At 42.4% G+C, this 17,533-nt stretch overlaps 1 protein-coding gene across 1 annotated transcript in view; it reads right to left on the bottom strand.

Moving 5' to 3' along the window:
* The window catches only part of sema6bb (sema domain, transmembrane domain (TM), and cytoplasmic domain, (semaphorin) 6Bb), an 80,406-nt gene that overhangs the window by 8,274 nt on the left and 54,599 nt on the right, over nt 1–17,533 (bottom strand). The window contains exon 16 of the mRNA XM_039810189.1: nt 13,985–14,043. Coding sequence (XP_039666123.1) covers nt 13,985–14,043 — 59 coding nt within the window. The remainder of the gene's footprint in view (nt 1–13,984; nt 14,044–17,533) is intronic.

The raw sequence follows: 17,533 nt of genomic DNA on the forward strand, positions 1-17,533 counted from the left end.
TTTATATACAGTCCATGAGATACCCATTCTCCTCTCTCTCTATGACGGTGGCTTTTGACTCCTTCGAATGTGACCAGCTAGCTATACATAAAAAACTTGTTTAATCTCCGACATGTTCAGACATGCCGAACGTACTAGTTCTTTTTTAGCATAACCCAACCCTGACAGTATTATTACTGATTGTGATGACCTGAACTATTTGATGCTTCCTACAATTTGATAAGTTCCTTAATCCAAAAATCTGGCAAGGGAACTTTTATACAGTTTAGAGCTGGAAAGAATGTTTTAGAAAAGCCGCACATCAAAACAGAACAAAGAGACTTTACAGCATCCCGATGGACCAGTCGATGCCACAAGCACACACTTCTGAGCTTGATAGGTTACGACTGTGTCAGCGTTCAGCCGCTGATCTGAGGGGCTTTCATCTCCAGAATCCACCATTTCTCTGCATGTTAATGTGTTTATGCACGCAGTGACGGCAGGGATGCACGTGGCAAAGCACGTGCGCCATAGTGTGAATAAGTGTGTATAGATGTATGAATATGTGTGTGTGTTAAAAAGTGACTGCGTGCACAGCCTGCGCCCATGGCTCAGTGATTTTGCTCATTATCCTCCTCTCCTTATTCTCTATTGAAAGACTGCAGGCCCTATTTTGCAGGCCCTATTTTGTTTCTTGTTTTTAGCATGTCTTGCTCCTGCCTGTTTTATTACTCCTTTTTTTCACCATCCCCATTACTTCTCTTTCGGGAGATACACCGTCTATCTCACTCTCTATTTCTACTACTGCCTCTCTCTCTCTCTCTTTTACACACACACACAGACATACAGCACACCTCATGTTGTGAGCTGTGATGCTAACACCGACATGGGTGCGAGGATGGAAAGAAACGAAACGAAACGAAGCGAAAGCTGTTTAAAAAGAAACAGGAACGCTGTAGAGCTCCATACTGGGACTGAAGCTAGCTTGCTCCTAAACTGTGTTTACTCTCAGGGTGGTCGTAAAACCATTTACAGTCCCTCCCTGACGGCGTTTTTAAGAGCACGGTTGCTGCTGGAGAGTTCTGCATGACTCCCTGGTTAAATAAATATATATGTAAAAAAAAAAAAGAAAGAAAAAAACTTAAATCCTAAGGGCTAGTCAGACGTGCCCGACCGATCAATATGTTAAAACATTTATGCGCAACAGCCATGTGTTTGCAATTAAAATTCCATACAATCTCCACCAAAAAACCTGCTCGCAATAGATTCAGGTCTTCAGCTGGGTCTATTAGCGAGGGCAGATCAGGCTTTTGGCTGCCTCAGAGTCAGGGATTGCGATTATGACTGCATAATTACATACCTGCATGACTCTCTTGCTGCCCATACATTCCTCACTTCCACCTCCAGCTACCCAGTGTTTCTTAATTTTTAACTCTCGCCCTCATTCCGCATATTGGTTTCTTTCTCCATTTTCGTGCTCAGATAAATCTCTGCTTGGGGTAAATGAGGTAAGTCTAGAGTTGCTTTGGGGGAAGCGCTGCGTGCTAAAATAATCAGAGGAGGGGGCTGACTCCTTCCCACTGTAATCAAAAGCTACAGCCCATAAATGTTTTTGTTCCCAGTCTATGCACACATGTTGTTGTCAGGAATGTTCCTCATTGAATTTGTGGAGTCAATTAAATCAGGAGACCTTGTTTTCCCAATCTGGTCAACCTTTAGTGAGAGGCAGCTTAACAAGGGGCGAGTCTGGTAGTAGTTTCAGCTGCATCCAATCCAAACAAAGCAACTGGGCTGTGGCGGATACTGTGGTGAAATAAATTGTTTTCCTGAGAGTTTTCCACGCATGAGGGTGCATGTGTGTACACGGACATGTTTCTTAGCAGGATGCAGCTTTTATTCTTTTCCTCTTTATATACTATAACTTACGAGTTACAGAGTTGGCTGTGCTTTCGTTTGGTAATTGATATTCTCATTTTAGGTGCAAAGCCAAAAGCAAACCGTGGAGAGCAATAATAAATATTCACAAACATGTCACAGGCAATAAATTGGAGAGCAGGTCGGCATAGCATTAGTCTAACTATCTGCCCAGAGGGCTCATATCTCTCATTCCCAAATCATGAACCAGGCAATTTTCAACTTAATCTTTCTCACATGCCACATCCATATATCACATCAGAGCCATGTATGGTGCTATACTATGCACCCACCAGCTGAAAACACATGCCAATTTGTTTTTATGTTAAGTCCCCCAGCACTGAAGTATTGGACCCGTTCCTGATACAAATTTCTGAAGGTTTAACAGAATGATTAAACCATCAGGCCTCATGTCGGGGCTGCACACCATCTGGGTGGCTGATTGAAACTACCCTCACCCCATTCGTTCAGCCACCCGGCTGCTCGGTTAATTTACAGGCCTCCTTTAATGAAATGTCTCTGCCGTGACGCGGGCCAAGGTCTCGCAGGTGGACACGCCATCGGGACGCATCCTGTGCTGAACGATCGCTCAGAATCACAGCGCCTGTCAGCTGACCTGGACTAAAGAGAGTTTAAGGTGATCATTACTGAGGAGCTGCAACAAAGCCGTGTGTGAAAGAGATAGGAAGATGCTGATGGACAGACTAAGATAGAGCGAGGGAGCTAGAGAGGAAATACGGAAAAGAAAAAACAGAGGCTGTGACAAAGAAAGAAAGAGGAAGTGTTAGAGGGAGGAGAAATATAAATGAAGAGAAAGAGAATTGAGACAGAGAGAGTGTGACAGCAAAACAGAGTTCAGTGTTACTGATGTGTTGCAGAAAAGATGAAAAGTGTTGTTTGATGCAGGGAGATAGGGGAACTCACCATGGTCGATTTTTGTCTGAATGATAGACACAAAAACAATCCCAAGTGGTGTGAGTGGAGAGTAGTTACAGTACTCTGGATGTCACACTGCAGGACTCTCTGCTGAGGCATTACACAGCGTCTCCAGGTCCTGTCCGCACTTTACTGGGAAACTATTACTCAGCACTGGCCACAGACCTGCCTGAGGCCCTTATTCTTCATCAACCCTGTGTGTGTGTGTGTGTGTGTGTGTGTGTGTGTGTGTGTGTGTGTGTGTGCGCATGTGTGTATAGGTTTAGCCAAATTCCTTTGTCCAAATGCCAGTTTATGGTATTCAATTTTGCAGATAGTGGAAAAAGCCGGTAGCTTCAGCTGGTGGTGTGTAGTTTGCATGTAGCTGTGTGTAAAAAGGCTCCAGGTCCCCACACACAATGTTTAATGTGCTGATCTATCATTTTCCAGCTTTTAAACACACACACACACCGTATTTTTTTTTAACCAATAAATCACACGTAACTTTGTAACCTTGGATTAAGCCAACTGTAGGTACGTCAGGGTTAATATGTTATTTTTAAGTAGGTTGTCAATTTTTTCCGATGTTTTATTTAAATTGTGCTTTGTAACTACTCTACGTGTTTCAAATTGCACCCCCCCCCCCCGGGGACAAATAAAGTGTTTTTAATTTTTTAAATAAAGGAATGTATTTATTTTGTTTATTTAGAAACGTTATTGTTTTTTTAATTAAATACATAATGGGCAAATCATTTGCATTTGAACCTCTCGATTTTTTCACTAAGTAAATTTGAATTACCCGAAGCAGTTTCTGAGTTGTGAAGGTCCTTAGAGGATCTTGTCTACTGTACACTGCAGAGATCAGGGGAACAACAACTTGATGTGTGGGGACATAAAAGCAGGGTGAATATTGGATTAAACTGATGTGCTTCTCTTAAAAGTTGTATTTCTTAATGAAAATCAGTCATAAGACAAAAACGATGAGTCAGTCCATACAGAGCAACTGTGGCCTATATCTGTACAACCCAAGGGGGCAAGCTTCACTTCAGAACTCGAACCTCCAATAGCGCCATTTTGATGCTACAACAATATCACCTCTCATTAGCATTCCATTGACTGCCATTCATTTTGACGTCATTTGGACAGCGAATAGCTTTACATCTGAAGCGTTTAAAGACTCTATTTGTCCATTGTTTATTTCTAAAGAAACACGACAATGTATAAAAGGCTCCATTACCTTGTATCTCACGTTATGGCTCCGTAGCAGACGTTTTTGTAAAAATAGGCTAACGATTGTGTCATAACCAAGCGACTTACTGTCGCATAGTAGAGGAATTACTGTATAGTACAGGAGAAGCTCGCAGGCAGTTTCGACTTACATGAGCTGTTTAGGTTTAATTACTGATGTTAACTAGCATTTTAGTTAGCAATAATTAGCCTGTGCCTATGTTATCTCCTTACATATACCTACGCTGTCCGTCTCTGCAAGATTGGGAATGATTGAGCTTTCTCTTGGCAAGAAGACTTACAACTTTCAGACAGGTTGCTCACGTCACATTTATGTCGTCTCTCTCAGTTGGAGGCTGTGCAGTTACTAGGGTTGGGTACCGAAACCCGGTTCCACTATGGTACCGGTTCCTACGCAAACGGTAGTATTCGGACCGGATTAGAACGCGAATTTCGGTTCCTCATTTCGGTTCCGACTGAAATATTTTCCCTCTGTCGCTCCGGACAGCTGCAGCCTCTTTTTTTCTTTCTCCCTTTTCTGCCGAGTGGCGAACGCGTCGCTTCCACGGTGTGAAGATGCACTCTACAATCACAGCTGATAGACGGTTTCTTTTGTACACGCTCTGAAACGGACGTAAAAATATCACACATTTCTGTAGTCTACCGTTAGCTAGCTACCGTATATGTAGGCTACTTTTAAAATGGCATATTTTCCCTCTGGGCTCACCAAAACGGACGTAAAAGCATATTAACAATTCACTGACTGCACGTGATCGCTAGTAAACATATTACACTTACTCTGCTAGTCTATCGTTCAAGACAAGACCCTGTAGCCTGGTGGTGGGGGAGGCGAGACAGCCTCCCCAAATTGTCTGCCCTTTCAAACTCCTACCTGGGTGTGTACAGACCTCTTGGACACCGTCTGAGAGAGTTTTCTCCTATGCAGTAGGCCTACATGCCATAAGTCAGGAGAGGTGTCCTATCTTGCCAGAGAAGGCAAATATGGTCATTTTTCTGCAAAAGACCTGCTAAAGTTTGAAGCTGGTTGGCATACCAACTCAACAACATTTATTTTGTTGTTACTTGTTAATAGTGTAACTATTTGTTATTTGTAAAATTATTGTAGTTGTGTGTTAGGTGACTTAGGTTTACTTATTATATATTTAAGTACTTTAAAACGTTAATATATTGTTAAATTTAAATAATTTTCAATAAAAAAAAAACCTCCATAAAAAGCCTTTCTTTATGTCATTTTTCAGTTTTTCAAGAATCGGTTTAGGAATCGTTTAGGAATCGGAATCGTTTTAAAAGTACCGGTTCGGCATCGGAATCGTAAAAATCCAAACGGTACCCAACCCTAGCAGTAACGCTCAGCGCTCACCCGAAAAGTGCTTCTAATATCCTTCACTGGTCTCCGTCCAGAGCAACGGGATCGCTTGATCCATTCTTATATACTGTCTATGGTACAACCCTCACCACTCAAAATTCACTTCAACCTGTTGAAAGATGGCAACCCTGCACACAAACACACACACACACACACACACACACACACACACACACACACACACACACACACATCTATCATGGAGGACCTGCGGCTCGCTGAGGGGTCAGTTTGTGTTTGTCAAAACTCTCTGAAACTACTGCTGTGGAGAAGAAGAAGAAGTGAGGAGCAGAGGGAGGACTCACAGGAAGAAGTTAGATAAAAGAGCCGAAGCCCTTCAGGAGTCCTCGCCGAGCTTTCCAGAGGCTGAGGCTGCTATTCTTAACTTCTTAAGAGCTCGCTAAAAAGACTCCCCATCTCTATACTGAAAAACTGCACATACACCATACAGTATTTCACTTCCCCTTTTTCCTCTGCTATGCCTTGGTACACTCCCACACACGTCAACTGTCAGGCGCATAGGTCCTCATATTTCATCAGCCGAGCCTTAGTATGCACAGAGGGGATCAGCTCTGTTCTTCAAGTCTCAGATGCTCCCGAGGGTGGGAGAGATGTGTGAGTTAGAGCACACTGGCGACTGGGGATGTACATCTTTACACCACACTTCCTCTCTCTCTCTCTCTCTCTCTCTCTCTGCCACTAGTGTGTGACTTGCAGGAGTGACAGCAGAGGGAGTTAGGAAAGGAGGAAGGACGACTGCGGCGTCAAGGTTACAGAGCCTTCTCTCTGTCTGAAAGAGGAGACCGCATCAAACTAAATATTAACTACTGTGGCGAATGCTCCCCCCCCCTCCTCTCTTTCTTTCAAGTTTCCTGTCTGTCTCTTTCTCTCTGTTGGGGTTCATGCTACGGGGCAACACATTTATCATCAGCAGACTTAAGACCTTGTGCTTTAACTAGCTGCCATGAAAATACAAAGAACTGTGTCGGCTTTATGCCCCCCCCCCCCCCCCCCCCAAGCCTCAACTTTCCCCTTTCCAAACCGCAGCAATTAGGATAGAACTAGATGAGACCACGGCTGTAAATTTGCCATCTAAATTTTCATTCCCGCACAAAGCGCCACCAGGGAAAAAGATAGAGCCGGTCTTGGCTCTGCGGTGATCGCCATCTACTCCAACATGATGCCACAACAAGGAATCTCCATTTTGCCTTCGCCTCATTGATGTTTCAGTGGACCTCAATTACTGAGTGATTGCATCCCGCTGTTCCACCAGTCAAAACACTGCCTTTCTTCAGGAAATATTTTCACAGCACCATAATTGCTTCCATCTGTAGCTACACTGTGGCAACACTAGCTATGTCATTACGGCTGAGTGAGTTCACAGCAAAACGGGTGGCGAATGTGTTCGTGCAAGTGTGAACGTTTCTGTGTGTGTGTTGCTGAGCGCCTGGATGCGTGCACTTGTTGGAAAGCCAACTCTGCTTTTATCAACATGGAGGAAACAGAGATTTGAGAAGAAAAATGTTGAATTGGAACGAGGAAACGTGATGAAGCAGGACGTGTGTCCTGTGGCAACAGCATCACACACAAACACACACACACACACACACACACACACACACACACACACACACACACACACTCTACTCCAATTTGATGGCTGGTTTAACAGAGTTGACTTTAGCTGATGAGCTGTCTGTGCAAACACAATTTGACTGGTTCCCCCAAAAGGCCTGCAAACAGCAAAATAAAACCGAGAGAGTGTTTAGCTCATGGCTGCTGGCAGATTCAGGCGCAGTTTGAGGGTCACAACAAAATTATTTGGATGTAAGAATCTCTTTCCTTTAGAGTAAAGAGACCCTCATGGCAAATTAAAAGAGAAAAGTTGGAGGTTTGACAGACCCATTCAGCCCACGTTTATGCTGTAAATGATCTGCCTGTCAGCAAGGGTCACGACCTGGAAAAACTGAAAGCCAGCCAATTGACACGTCGCGATAACCGGCCGTAAGTGGATCTGACATCCTATACCGTCTGTCGACGCCTGAACCAAATCTGACTCATTACGCTGTTTACAGAAATGGTTTATATTACTTGTCACATGCACTTTCACACATCCTCACCAAACGCACACACACACACACCTACACGCACCGCGCCACACCCACACGCACGCACGCACGCACGCACACACCCACGCACGCACACACACACACACACACACACACACACACACACACACACACACACACACACACACCAGAGCAGTTCAGAGTTAGTTAGGTGATTTCTGTCAGCAGGGTATGTTCTGCTCAAACATCATTAAAAGTGAATCCAGCATAAATCCAGCTGCAGTTTGTCATGCTGGTTGAGTTGTCCACTGTGAAGAGCTCTCTAAATTAGAGGGCACACAACTGCTCACACACAGACATTAATGGCTCAATTTTCCTGCAAGCAGAATTGCTAGCTCAAACTCTGGGCACAAGTGGGTGTGACCAACTCATTTTCTTTGCGATTTTAGAGACCAGAGGCGCAAACCCGGTCCTGGCACACAGCCGAGTACAAAGCGAAAAAGAGGCTGAAGCAGAAATAAATGCTTTCTGAGTAGGAGGAATAGAGTAAAGCACATGGAGTGAGGAGAAGCTTTACTAATGGCCAATCACGGCAGGTCTGACAGTTTCCTAATGTTCTTCAAAAGGTGCCGAATCCCAAATCCCAAATCCCATTATCCATCTATCAAGTATTGTCTGTGTAGCCACAGATTGATATTGCACATGCTTCTGTTGTAGAACTTCATTGCTGTTCAAAAACTATTAGTAACGCAATAAAGGTTTGTAGCATTTTACTAAGAACAACATGGAAAAGGCTTGTTTTACTGCTAATAATCTTATTGAACAGTATAAACGTGGACTATTTACATACACAAACTTAAGATGTTTGTGTGTGTATTTTCTTATATCCTAGTGGTGTGTCAGAAGATTGATATCGCTCAAACTACAGACTACAGATGGAAGAAACTTATTATTCCAGCTGCTGTATGATGGCTACATGTGTACAGGGGAAGCAGGAAATACTTTTTACAGTTCATCCTAAAAGCATTGAAACATTGCTTTGAGAATTGTCTTTTGATGTGTGTTTGAAAAATGTCAAAGTTAAAGAGGTGAAACTCAAAACGTTTTGGTATTTTCTGTGAAAAAGCCTTGGAAATTGCTCTTTCTGCATGTGTTTGCAATAAAATGTCATCTTAGCAGGTGGAAATGCACACTTTATGCCAGAATAGCTGCGTCACTTCATCCCCCCCCCCCTCGTCGCAAGTGTGTTTGTTTGTAACTGACAAAATTACCGAACAATGAAGTTAGCTTTCTTTGCGGCTGAAAGAAAGTAGAGCTCATAGGTTAATAGACTTACACACACACACACACACACACACACACACACACACACACACACACACACACACACACACACACACATAATTGGACCCAGTTATTTCTCTGACCTCATCTCTTTCATCAAAGTGTCCCTCCCACAACACATCGTCTGCATTAGACGTGCTCCCAAACTCTGCTTTGATCATAGCGGGTCTCCACATACTAATATTTGGTGTGTGTGTGTGTATTTTTTTTTTTTTCTAATAAATGCAAAAAGAGCCATGCATAACCACAAGGCAATACCCTTAGCTACACTCCACTTCCTCACATAGTTTTCTACAGTTTAACTGATCTCCCACTGTGGTCTTTTGACATTGCAGAAAAATATATATTTTTTTTAGCAATGGTGTCATCATCGACTTTTAATGGCACATTACGAAGAGCAAAAAGATACAAAAAAGTAATAGATACTAGTGTGAAGTGAGGAGAAGGGTAGCAGCTCTTTGATATACGAGGAGAGAAGATGAAGAGTACGAGGCAGCCGGTTCACGTCACCTCGACAGAGTAACAGCCTGGCCACGGGCCCGCTGAGGAGGCCAGTGACAGCGCTGTGACACAGGAGACGCCCGTGGCACTCTCAGTCCATTTGTCACACTGGCCCGGCCTAGCACCCATGAAAACAGCCTCTCCTCTCACTTCCCTGCACCCCCCACCATTCTCAAAGCTTTCATCCACCCTCACCCTTGTCTTTTCTCACTTTTGATTACCCCCAACACCTCGCCTCGACCTTACTCCTTCTTTCCTCTTTTCCATTCCTTTTCTTATTCACCCTCATGACTCTGCACTTCTGATTAGAGCTGAAGATCTTTGCCGAACCCGAAAATTAAGACCGAACCCGTCGGTTCCGGGTTGTGCGGTAAATGAGCTGTCAAGTGATGACTTTCGATTAGCGCGAAAATGGATGCTGAGGAGGTGAAACGGAGGCTGGCCTCTGGTGAACTTATTTTATTTCTTTGTTACAACTTCCAAGTGGCCTATAGCCTACGTTAGTCATGAATAAATGATGTTAAAAAATTTATAAATGACTAATTCTTGACAAAAGGCAAAAGAGCTGTGTGCGTGCGCACATTTGAATAATGTCGGGCTGTAAACGGGTTTGGGCTTTTAAAAAGCTGTCAATCAAAATGTACTTGTCGGGCTCGGGCCTCGTCGGGCCTAACTTTTAAGGCCTGATTACAGCTCTACTTCTGATCCCCTGAACCGTTTCACCATTCCATCCTCAAAGTTCGCCATCTTCCTATGATCTCTCAATCTCTTTTTCACTCTGCTCTCTGGTCCTTGATCTGATTTACCCAGGCCCCCACTCCCCATCCTCACTCTTCTCAGCCCCATTCCTTTCCCCTTGCAGAATCACCCTTGATATCTATTCGACTGCCATCAGCCAGAGGACAGATGGAAATCGATTCTCCTCCAGCAGCCGCTTCTCTCTGCCTAAGGAGAAAGGGGAGGCAGTTAGCTGGGCTCTAAGTAAGGCCGTCCATCCATCTCCCTTTGAGGTCTGACGACAAGGCTGCTCTGAAGTCAGTGTAACGCTGACTGGGCCTGGAGACAGAAGCGAAACATGGGGGAGAGGGGAGGCAACGGAGCAGCACAGGAGCAGAGACTATGGCACAATAAGACACAATTTCCTCTTTAAAAATAGGAATATAACCAGCCTAACCTCAACCTTAAAGGGCCAGTTCACCCACATTGCTGACAACTTCTTCCTCACTTACTTGGCCAGTTTTTCAGAAGAGGCTCAGAGATAAAAAAAGGATCAACTTATTACATATCTACAACATTTCAGTCGTAGGACCATTGTCAACTTATCTGAAACAATTTCTTTGGAAAATGTTTCCCTGGAACTACTTGATACTCAAGAAATAGTCCCTCAAAACCAGGGCAAATACAACAAAATGCTTTTGTGGCAAGATCCCACTAGCAGTATTGAGAACATGTGTATTTATCTCAATCTTTTTGGTTTGTGATTCTATAAAAGGATTAAAAAATAGTTCCTTGTGCAACCCCTCATCACACATTGTATACATGTATGAGTTATCAGTAGTTCTACCAAAGAGGAGTTGTTTTATTTGAGGTAAATAATAGAAATAGAAAGAAATAATATGAATTCATGTAAAAGATCAATGCTTTTTCTTCTTTGCTGTCCTATATTAATCTTTAACCCACTGAGTCACCCCGACCCCTCTGCTACCTCATGCCTAAACCTGATTGAAAAGCATGATTAAAAAAGCATTTCTTTCAAGGATTACTGACTGTTGAAGATGTGAGAAAGTGTGAACTTTGATCGTGGCAGGGAGAATTTAGTTTGACAGGCAGCTGCAAAAAGGAACTCCTTATTCGAGGAATTAAGTAAGCAAAGGGAGGGTGAAATGAGATTTCTGATTTTCTTCCCCAAATAGAGGCCAGACCATATCTCACCTCCCATCTGCTGAGTCAAGATACAGACAGGTGAAATGAGTCCAATATAGAGATATGAAATATTCAGCAAGCAAAAGCCTTCTGTCTATTTCACCAATTCAGGTCCCTGAAGAGTTTGTGTTGGTGTGTGTGAGCGTCTGTGTGTTTGTAAGTACACAGATGTATGTACAGTATGTGTCCTGCGTATGTGAAGAATGAGGCACGTGGGGAGAAGCACAGCGAAAGATGCTGACGGACACATATAGAGAGGCAGTTTTCAAAGTCTTTACGGTGTCAGTGACAGTTTGTCATAACAAGCTCAGGCTGCGCCTCTCTGTCTTCCTCTAACTGAATATTGCGTTTGCAGATGGCTGGAAGAATCTTTGTCTTACAGGAAGACAAAGAAATATGGACTCAGTGTTAACTAGAAACAGGAGACACTGAGGAAAGCATCCATATCAGAGACAATGAAAGTGTCAAAAAAAAAGAAAAGAGATATGAGTTCATCACAACATCTGAGACAAAGTGCTGTCTAAGTGTTGGTGGCAGCCGTCAGATAGATGCTGCCTCATTCCTGCCTTGCCAACCAAGCAGCTTTCTCGTTTATCAAGCGACAACAGTTCAGAAGAAGAAGAAGAAGAAGAGCTCAGGTCAGGCATATTTCATGACTGATGGATCAGATGCAGGAGTGAATCAGCCTCAGAGCTCAGAAAATCCTCAAAGGCAGGGCCAGAGAGCAGAACAGTACATCTCTATCCGACACCGGTCCAAGAGGATCAGCCATCAGGGCACTGCACACTTTCATCTCTGTGCCGGTGATTTTTTTGTGGCCAGTTCAAGGGCCCGTTCAGACCAGGAAACAGCGATCCGGCGATTTGCCGCAGGGTCGTGCGGCGGTGGGAGTGTCACTGAAATGGCCCATTCGTGTGAAGTCCTGTTGTGTCTAGACTTCATATTTCACAATTACTGTTTTCTGTCACATCATTTAAAGATCTTGACATTTCCGACCACACTTGAAGGTAGCTTCATTTATTTATAAGTTATTTTGTGAATTTAGATTAGGGAGAAGCCATCCAGAATAAGTGCCACAACGCTCCGTTTCCTATTCCACCTGACACAAGGTTCCAGGTGCATGCAGCAAGGCATACAGATGCAGGAAATAACAGAGAGTATGTTAGGTGACTCTCATTGGCTAAGGACTAAAAGTCAGGACAGCTCTGCCACTGTGGGTTTGATCTGACCGAAGTCCCCCAACTTTATAGACATGTAACATTAAATCACTGAAGCACCCCTTTAAGGGTAGTATACATATTAAAGCCCATTCAGAAAAAAGTGCTGTAAAGATCTACAGTGTGCAGTGAGTGGAAAGTCGTTCTACACCACAGTATCAGTGTCATTACTCTCTCTGACCCGGAGACCTTGCACCAGAGGTTAAGATATAACAAGTACAAGAAGAGGGTCCAATACTAGAGCTTGTAAAACACTCCATTAGCACTGAGCAAGAGTAATTATGTTCATCTCTCACCCGCTGGTGTTGTACAGAAGTAGAGTAATGATCCTAAAAGTTGTATTTTTAATCACAAGCTTCCTGCACAACACGGTGTATTTGCTGGAGTGTACTGTAGTGCCTTTGTGGAGAGGAAATATCTCCGATTTTTTCTCCTTGTTTATATTATTTTACAAACATTAACTTGCAGGGATGAAAAGCAGGATGCATGCACAACATGAACTGTTTGAAATATAATAACCCCTTTGGAAGATCATGGGTTTTTGTTTAGGAGCTGGACCAACAGCTTAAATAAGGACCCCCACATGTTCTATAAGGGGCTACACATGCTCAATGAAGACAAATCTTAACTTGAAGCATCAGCCATGAGTTACTCCCTCCCCTGTGGCTTTGGCGGTCAGAGGACCTGAAGTGAGAGAGCAGCATCAAACAGGGCGCCTATCTGAAACAGGATTAGAGTTGTTCGCGGGTTTCCGATTATGCAATATTTATCTGTTCTTTTCTCAGGGAGCACGGCACATGAACTCAGCGAACTTTCAGAAGCAAAGGATTAATTTGCACGCATTGGAATTAGCGCTCAGATCAAAGAGAAGGGGCGTCATGGGAGTATCCAAAACCTCTGCGTATCTAGAATAGAGATTTCGCCTTGCTGTGTACCACTTCTATTCATAATACTTCATGATGATATGGAGGGAGGCACAAAAAAAAAAAGAAGGAAAACATCAAGGGGAATTCAAGCTAAAGTGGAATATAATTAACCACATGTATATGCAACAAAACCTACCAGACCAAAGCAAAGATAGTATACAAGTAAAGACAGAGTAAACAGTGAGGAGAACAAAGTTAGCTAAAACATACACAGGGATTTTCTTGCCAGCTCGGAGACAAAACGAGTCTAGCCGACTGTCTTCGTGTTGGATTTTGGTGGTTACTCAAGGGAGAAGTGAGAAACTACAGAGCACTGAGGAGGATTGGGACTTGTCTCTGTGTTTATTTGCGGATTTCCTCTGGTTAAACTGAAACTACCAGGCTCTTCCTCTCCTTTTACTGTATTGGTGTTTACCCTGCAGATACACAAGTTATGTAAGGATCTGGGCGAAGACAAGACAAGCTATTAGCTTTAACACTTGGGCACACACTCGCACGAACACACACACACACACACACACACACACACACACACACACACACACACACACACACACACAGACTGAGAATCACTCCTCTTACCGTCACAGTCACCCAAGTGGGCCACGTTCCCTTGTTCAACATCTTGCTCGAACGGCAGTCTGCAGAGGAGAAGAGGCATAGTCATTAATCAGAGGACACAAAGGCACAGCAGCTCGGCCACTGACACACAGCACAGATCTACTTTGATAAAGGAAAACTATCTCAATGTTACAGCAGAGGACAAGTCACAAGGGAGCGTATATATCTCTACAAGCTCCTTACTTTGATTGTAGAAATCTTTGTTTTTATTGTGACAAAAGGGAGAGAGAAAAAAAGCATTCAAACAGCAAAAGAACTCAAAAGGCCCTTAAGTGGTCTAATACCCTGCAATAATCACCACTTTAATTTAAAGATAATCACTTAATGCCTGCAGGGTCATTCATTAAGCTAATTAATGCACTGAATTACAAATACTTCTAGGTCAGCATACTTGTCTTCAAGTTAAATATTTGTGGCATAAATATACACTCACTGTCTTCATGTATTAGGGAGTGAGAGTAGGAAAAACTGTTTTAGTCATTTATATGGATGTTGTTATCATAAGATCATCATATCAGTTTTATGAAAAACACTATTATACCTTTATGAAAAGGTAACTTGTCATGAAAGTAAATGTTCAACAAAACCTCAAATTGTACTCATATTCTAGAGAAATTACCACATATCTTATTTCTACAACTTTATCCTCGTGCTTTAAAACTCATTTCCCATTCGGGCAACAGGGGAGCATGGAAAACTTAAAGGACAAAAACATATGATGAGGTGAGGAAAGCAGAGAGGAAATGAGAACAGCACCGAGACCAGGTGCTCACAAGAAAAACACAACTGCTCTTAATCATGGCTTATATCAGGGAAAACAGCACCAAGTTACAAACGACAGGCTATGTTTGTGTGTGTGTGTGTGTGTGTGTCGTGTTTGAGCGCACACATGTATAAGCCTCAAGAAGTCATTGAGTACATTTACAATGACGGACGTGACTGGAAATACCTGTAACTAAGTGATATAACACAACAACTTATATATTACAATCATTGTTCCATAATAAAACATATTTCCAATTAATTTACCAAAACCAGACCCACACAAGGTTTTAATTCTAATGTTGGAAAATGTTGGAAAACTGTACACACACGCGCCATGCACACACTCGCGCGCACGCACACACACAACACACACAACACACACACACACACACACACACACACACACACACACACACACACACACACACACACACACACACACACACACACACATCAGTTCTACAGTATACATAATGACCATGTCTAACTAACATAGGGGTACTTTTGTGCCTTAAAAGCTATTCACACTGAAAAAGACTACTTCCACCCAAAATAAGCGTATTAAAGGAATAATTCAACAATTTTATAGTTTGCTTTCTTGCCCATAGTAAGACAAGAAGATCAACACCACTCTCATCTCTGTGCAGTAAACACTGTATATAGCAAGAGCCAGGAAATGTTTAGCTTAGCTTAGCATAAAGACTCTGTCCAAACAACCAGCGCCTCTAAAAGGTCACTAATTAAGACGATATAGCTCGTTTGTCTTATCCACACAAAAATAAAAATCTCTTGACTGCATGATCTATAAGTTGATGTTACCAGGGCATGCATGCATATATATATATATATATATATATATATATATATATATATATATATATATATATACAGTGCTGCTCATAAGTATTCATACCCATGCTAAAGTTGACTAAAAAGAGGAATAAGAAAATCATCTTTTGGAAATTGATCTTAATGCCTTAATTAAAAAAAATGAGGAAAAATCCGACCTTTTAAGGACACCAATTGTTTTTGTGAATGAATAATGTATTGTAAATAAATAAATGTTCTTCCTTAAAATACAGGGGCCATAATTATACATACCCCTATGTTAAATTCCCATAGAGGAAGGCAGATTTTTATTTTTAAAGGCCAGTTATTTCATGGATCCAGGATACTATGCATCCTGATAAAGTTCCCTTGGCCTTTGGAATTAAAATAGCCCCACATCATCACATACCCTTCACCATATCTCACGATTGGCATGGTGTTATTTCAGTTAGCCTAATAGCTGGTTTGATTTGCATTGATATGGATCTTATCTCAGTTAGCTATAAGGCTAACTGACATAAAACCATGCCATCTCTCTAATAATCTAATAGTGCTGGCCTACAAACAACCTTAGAAAAATCACAATACAAAAAAATCTCATTGGGACAAGTGACAGAGAAGTCAGTATTCTGCAATTAGCTAAAGGCTCAGGCAGCAGCGCAGCCAACATCCCTGCTTTTAATACCTAGAAATCACTGTGACAAATGAGTCCAAGTGCACGGTGAACCAACAGCGGGTTGTCACCTTAATAAAGAATAATGTTTTTTTTTTGTTCAGTTGGCTGCCTCTCACGCTCTGTGGGTCATTTACCTTGTATACATTAGCTTTGTGGGTCTGTGTTGTTGTTTTTTTGACAGTGTTTTTCTCACCAGCACTTTCTCCCAGGTACATTAGATCTATATTTAAAGACCATATGTGTATTCATGTTGGATGCTTGAGTGTTTACTGCAATGAGTCCCAAACAGGAGTACCTGTAGCCCAGAGGTTACTTTTGCAGTTGTATGTGAAAATATTGATATTGATACTGATAAAAATTGTAATTACGGTTTGATTAAATGTTGCAATTAAGAGAGAGTGAACAGTTAAGTGAGCAGAGAAGTTGAAACACTTAGCTAAAAGTAATGATTAAAAAGCTGATTTGTCACAATATCCTTACTGGCAGAAGCAAACGACAGTGAGAAATTCTTTGTATCACCTTGTAAAGCAGTACAATAACATCTCTCTGGGACAGTCTGGAACAATCACAACTATTTTCATGAAGAACACAAAACTTCCTTTCCTCAGAAACTGCCCAAATTACAATCTAATGTTATATACCATCAACTGATGAGCTCTCCTCTGGCGTCATCTTGAAAAGAGAAGTTGCATTTAGTCCACAAAGATGAAATCCACAGTAACTTAATGCAAAATCGATTGCCGAGTTGACCGCCCTTGGTAAATCGAATCAAGACCAACACAGAGGCCTTTAATAGTATAAGCAGGCAGCCCGAGGTGGTCTAAAGGCGCATGTTGTCTGTTCTGCTGGCACTACACCTGTGTTTTGAAGGACTAATTCAATAAGTAGCCCGGTTAAATAGAGATTTGATTTCACTGGAGGGAGGCAGCCACGACTGGAGGTGAGCTGTCAAGACAAACCGCCACGTTTCAGTAGCAGGAGAAAGAGAGAGGTCACACAAACACACACACACACACACACACACACACACACGCACACACACACACACACACACACACACACACACACACACACACACACACACACACACACACACACACACGCGCACGCACACACACAAACACACAAACACACATTAACACAGACTGTCTGAGTACATCTGCATAACACAGAGTTTTCCACAACACAGACACAAAAACTCTGCTTTTACTCACACACCTACACAGTGTTATATGGCTGCC

The sequence above is a fragment of the Perca fluviatilis genome, chromosome 9, assembly GCF_010015445.1.
Source record: "Perca fluviatilis chromosome 9, GENO_Pfluv_1.0, whole genome shotgun sequence".
Lineage (NCBI taxonomy): Eukaryota > Metazoa > Chordata > Actinopteri > Perciformes > Percidae > Perca > Perca fluviatilis.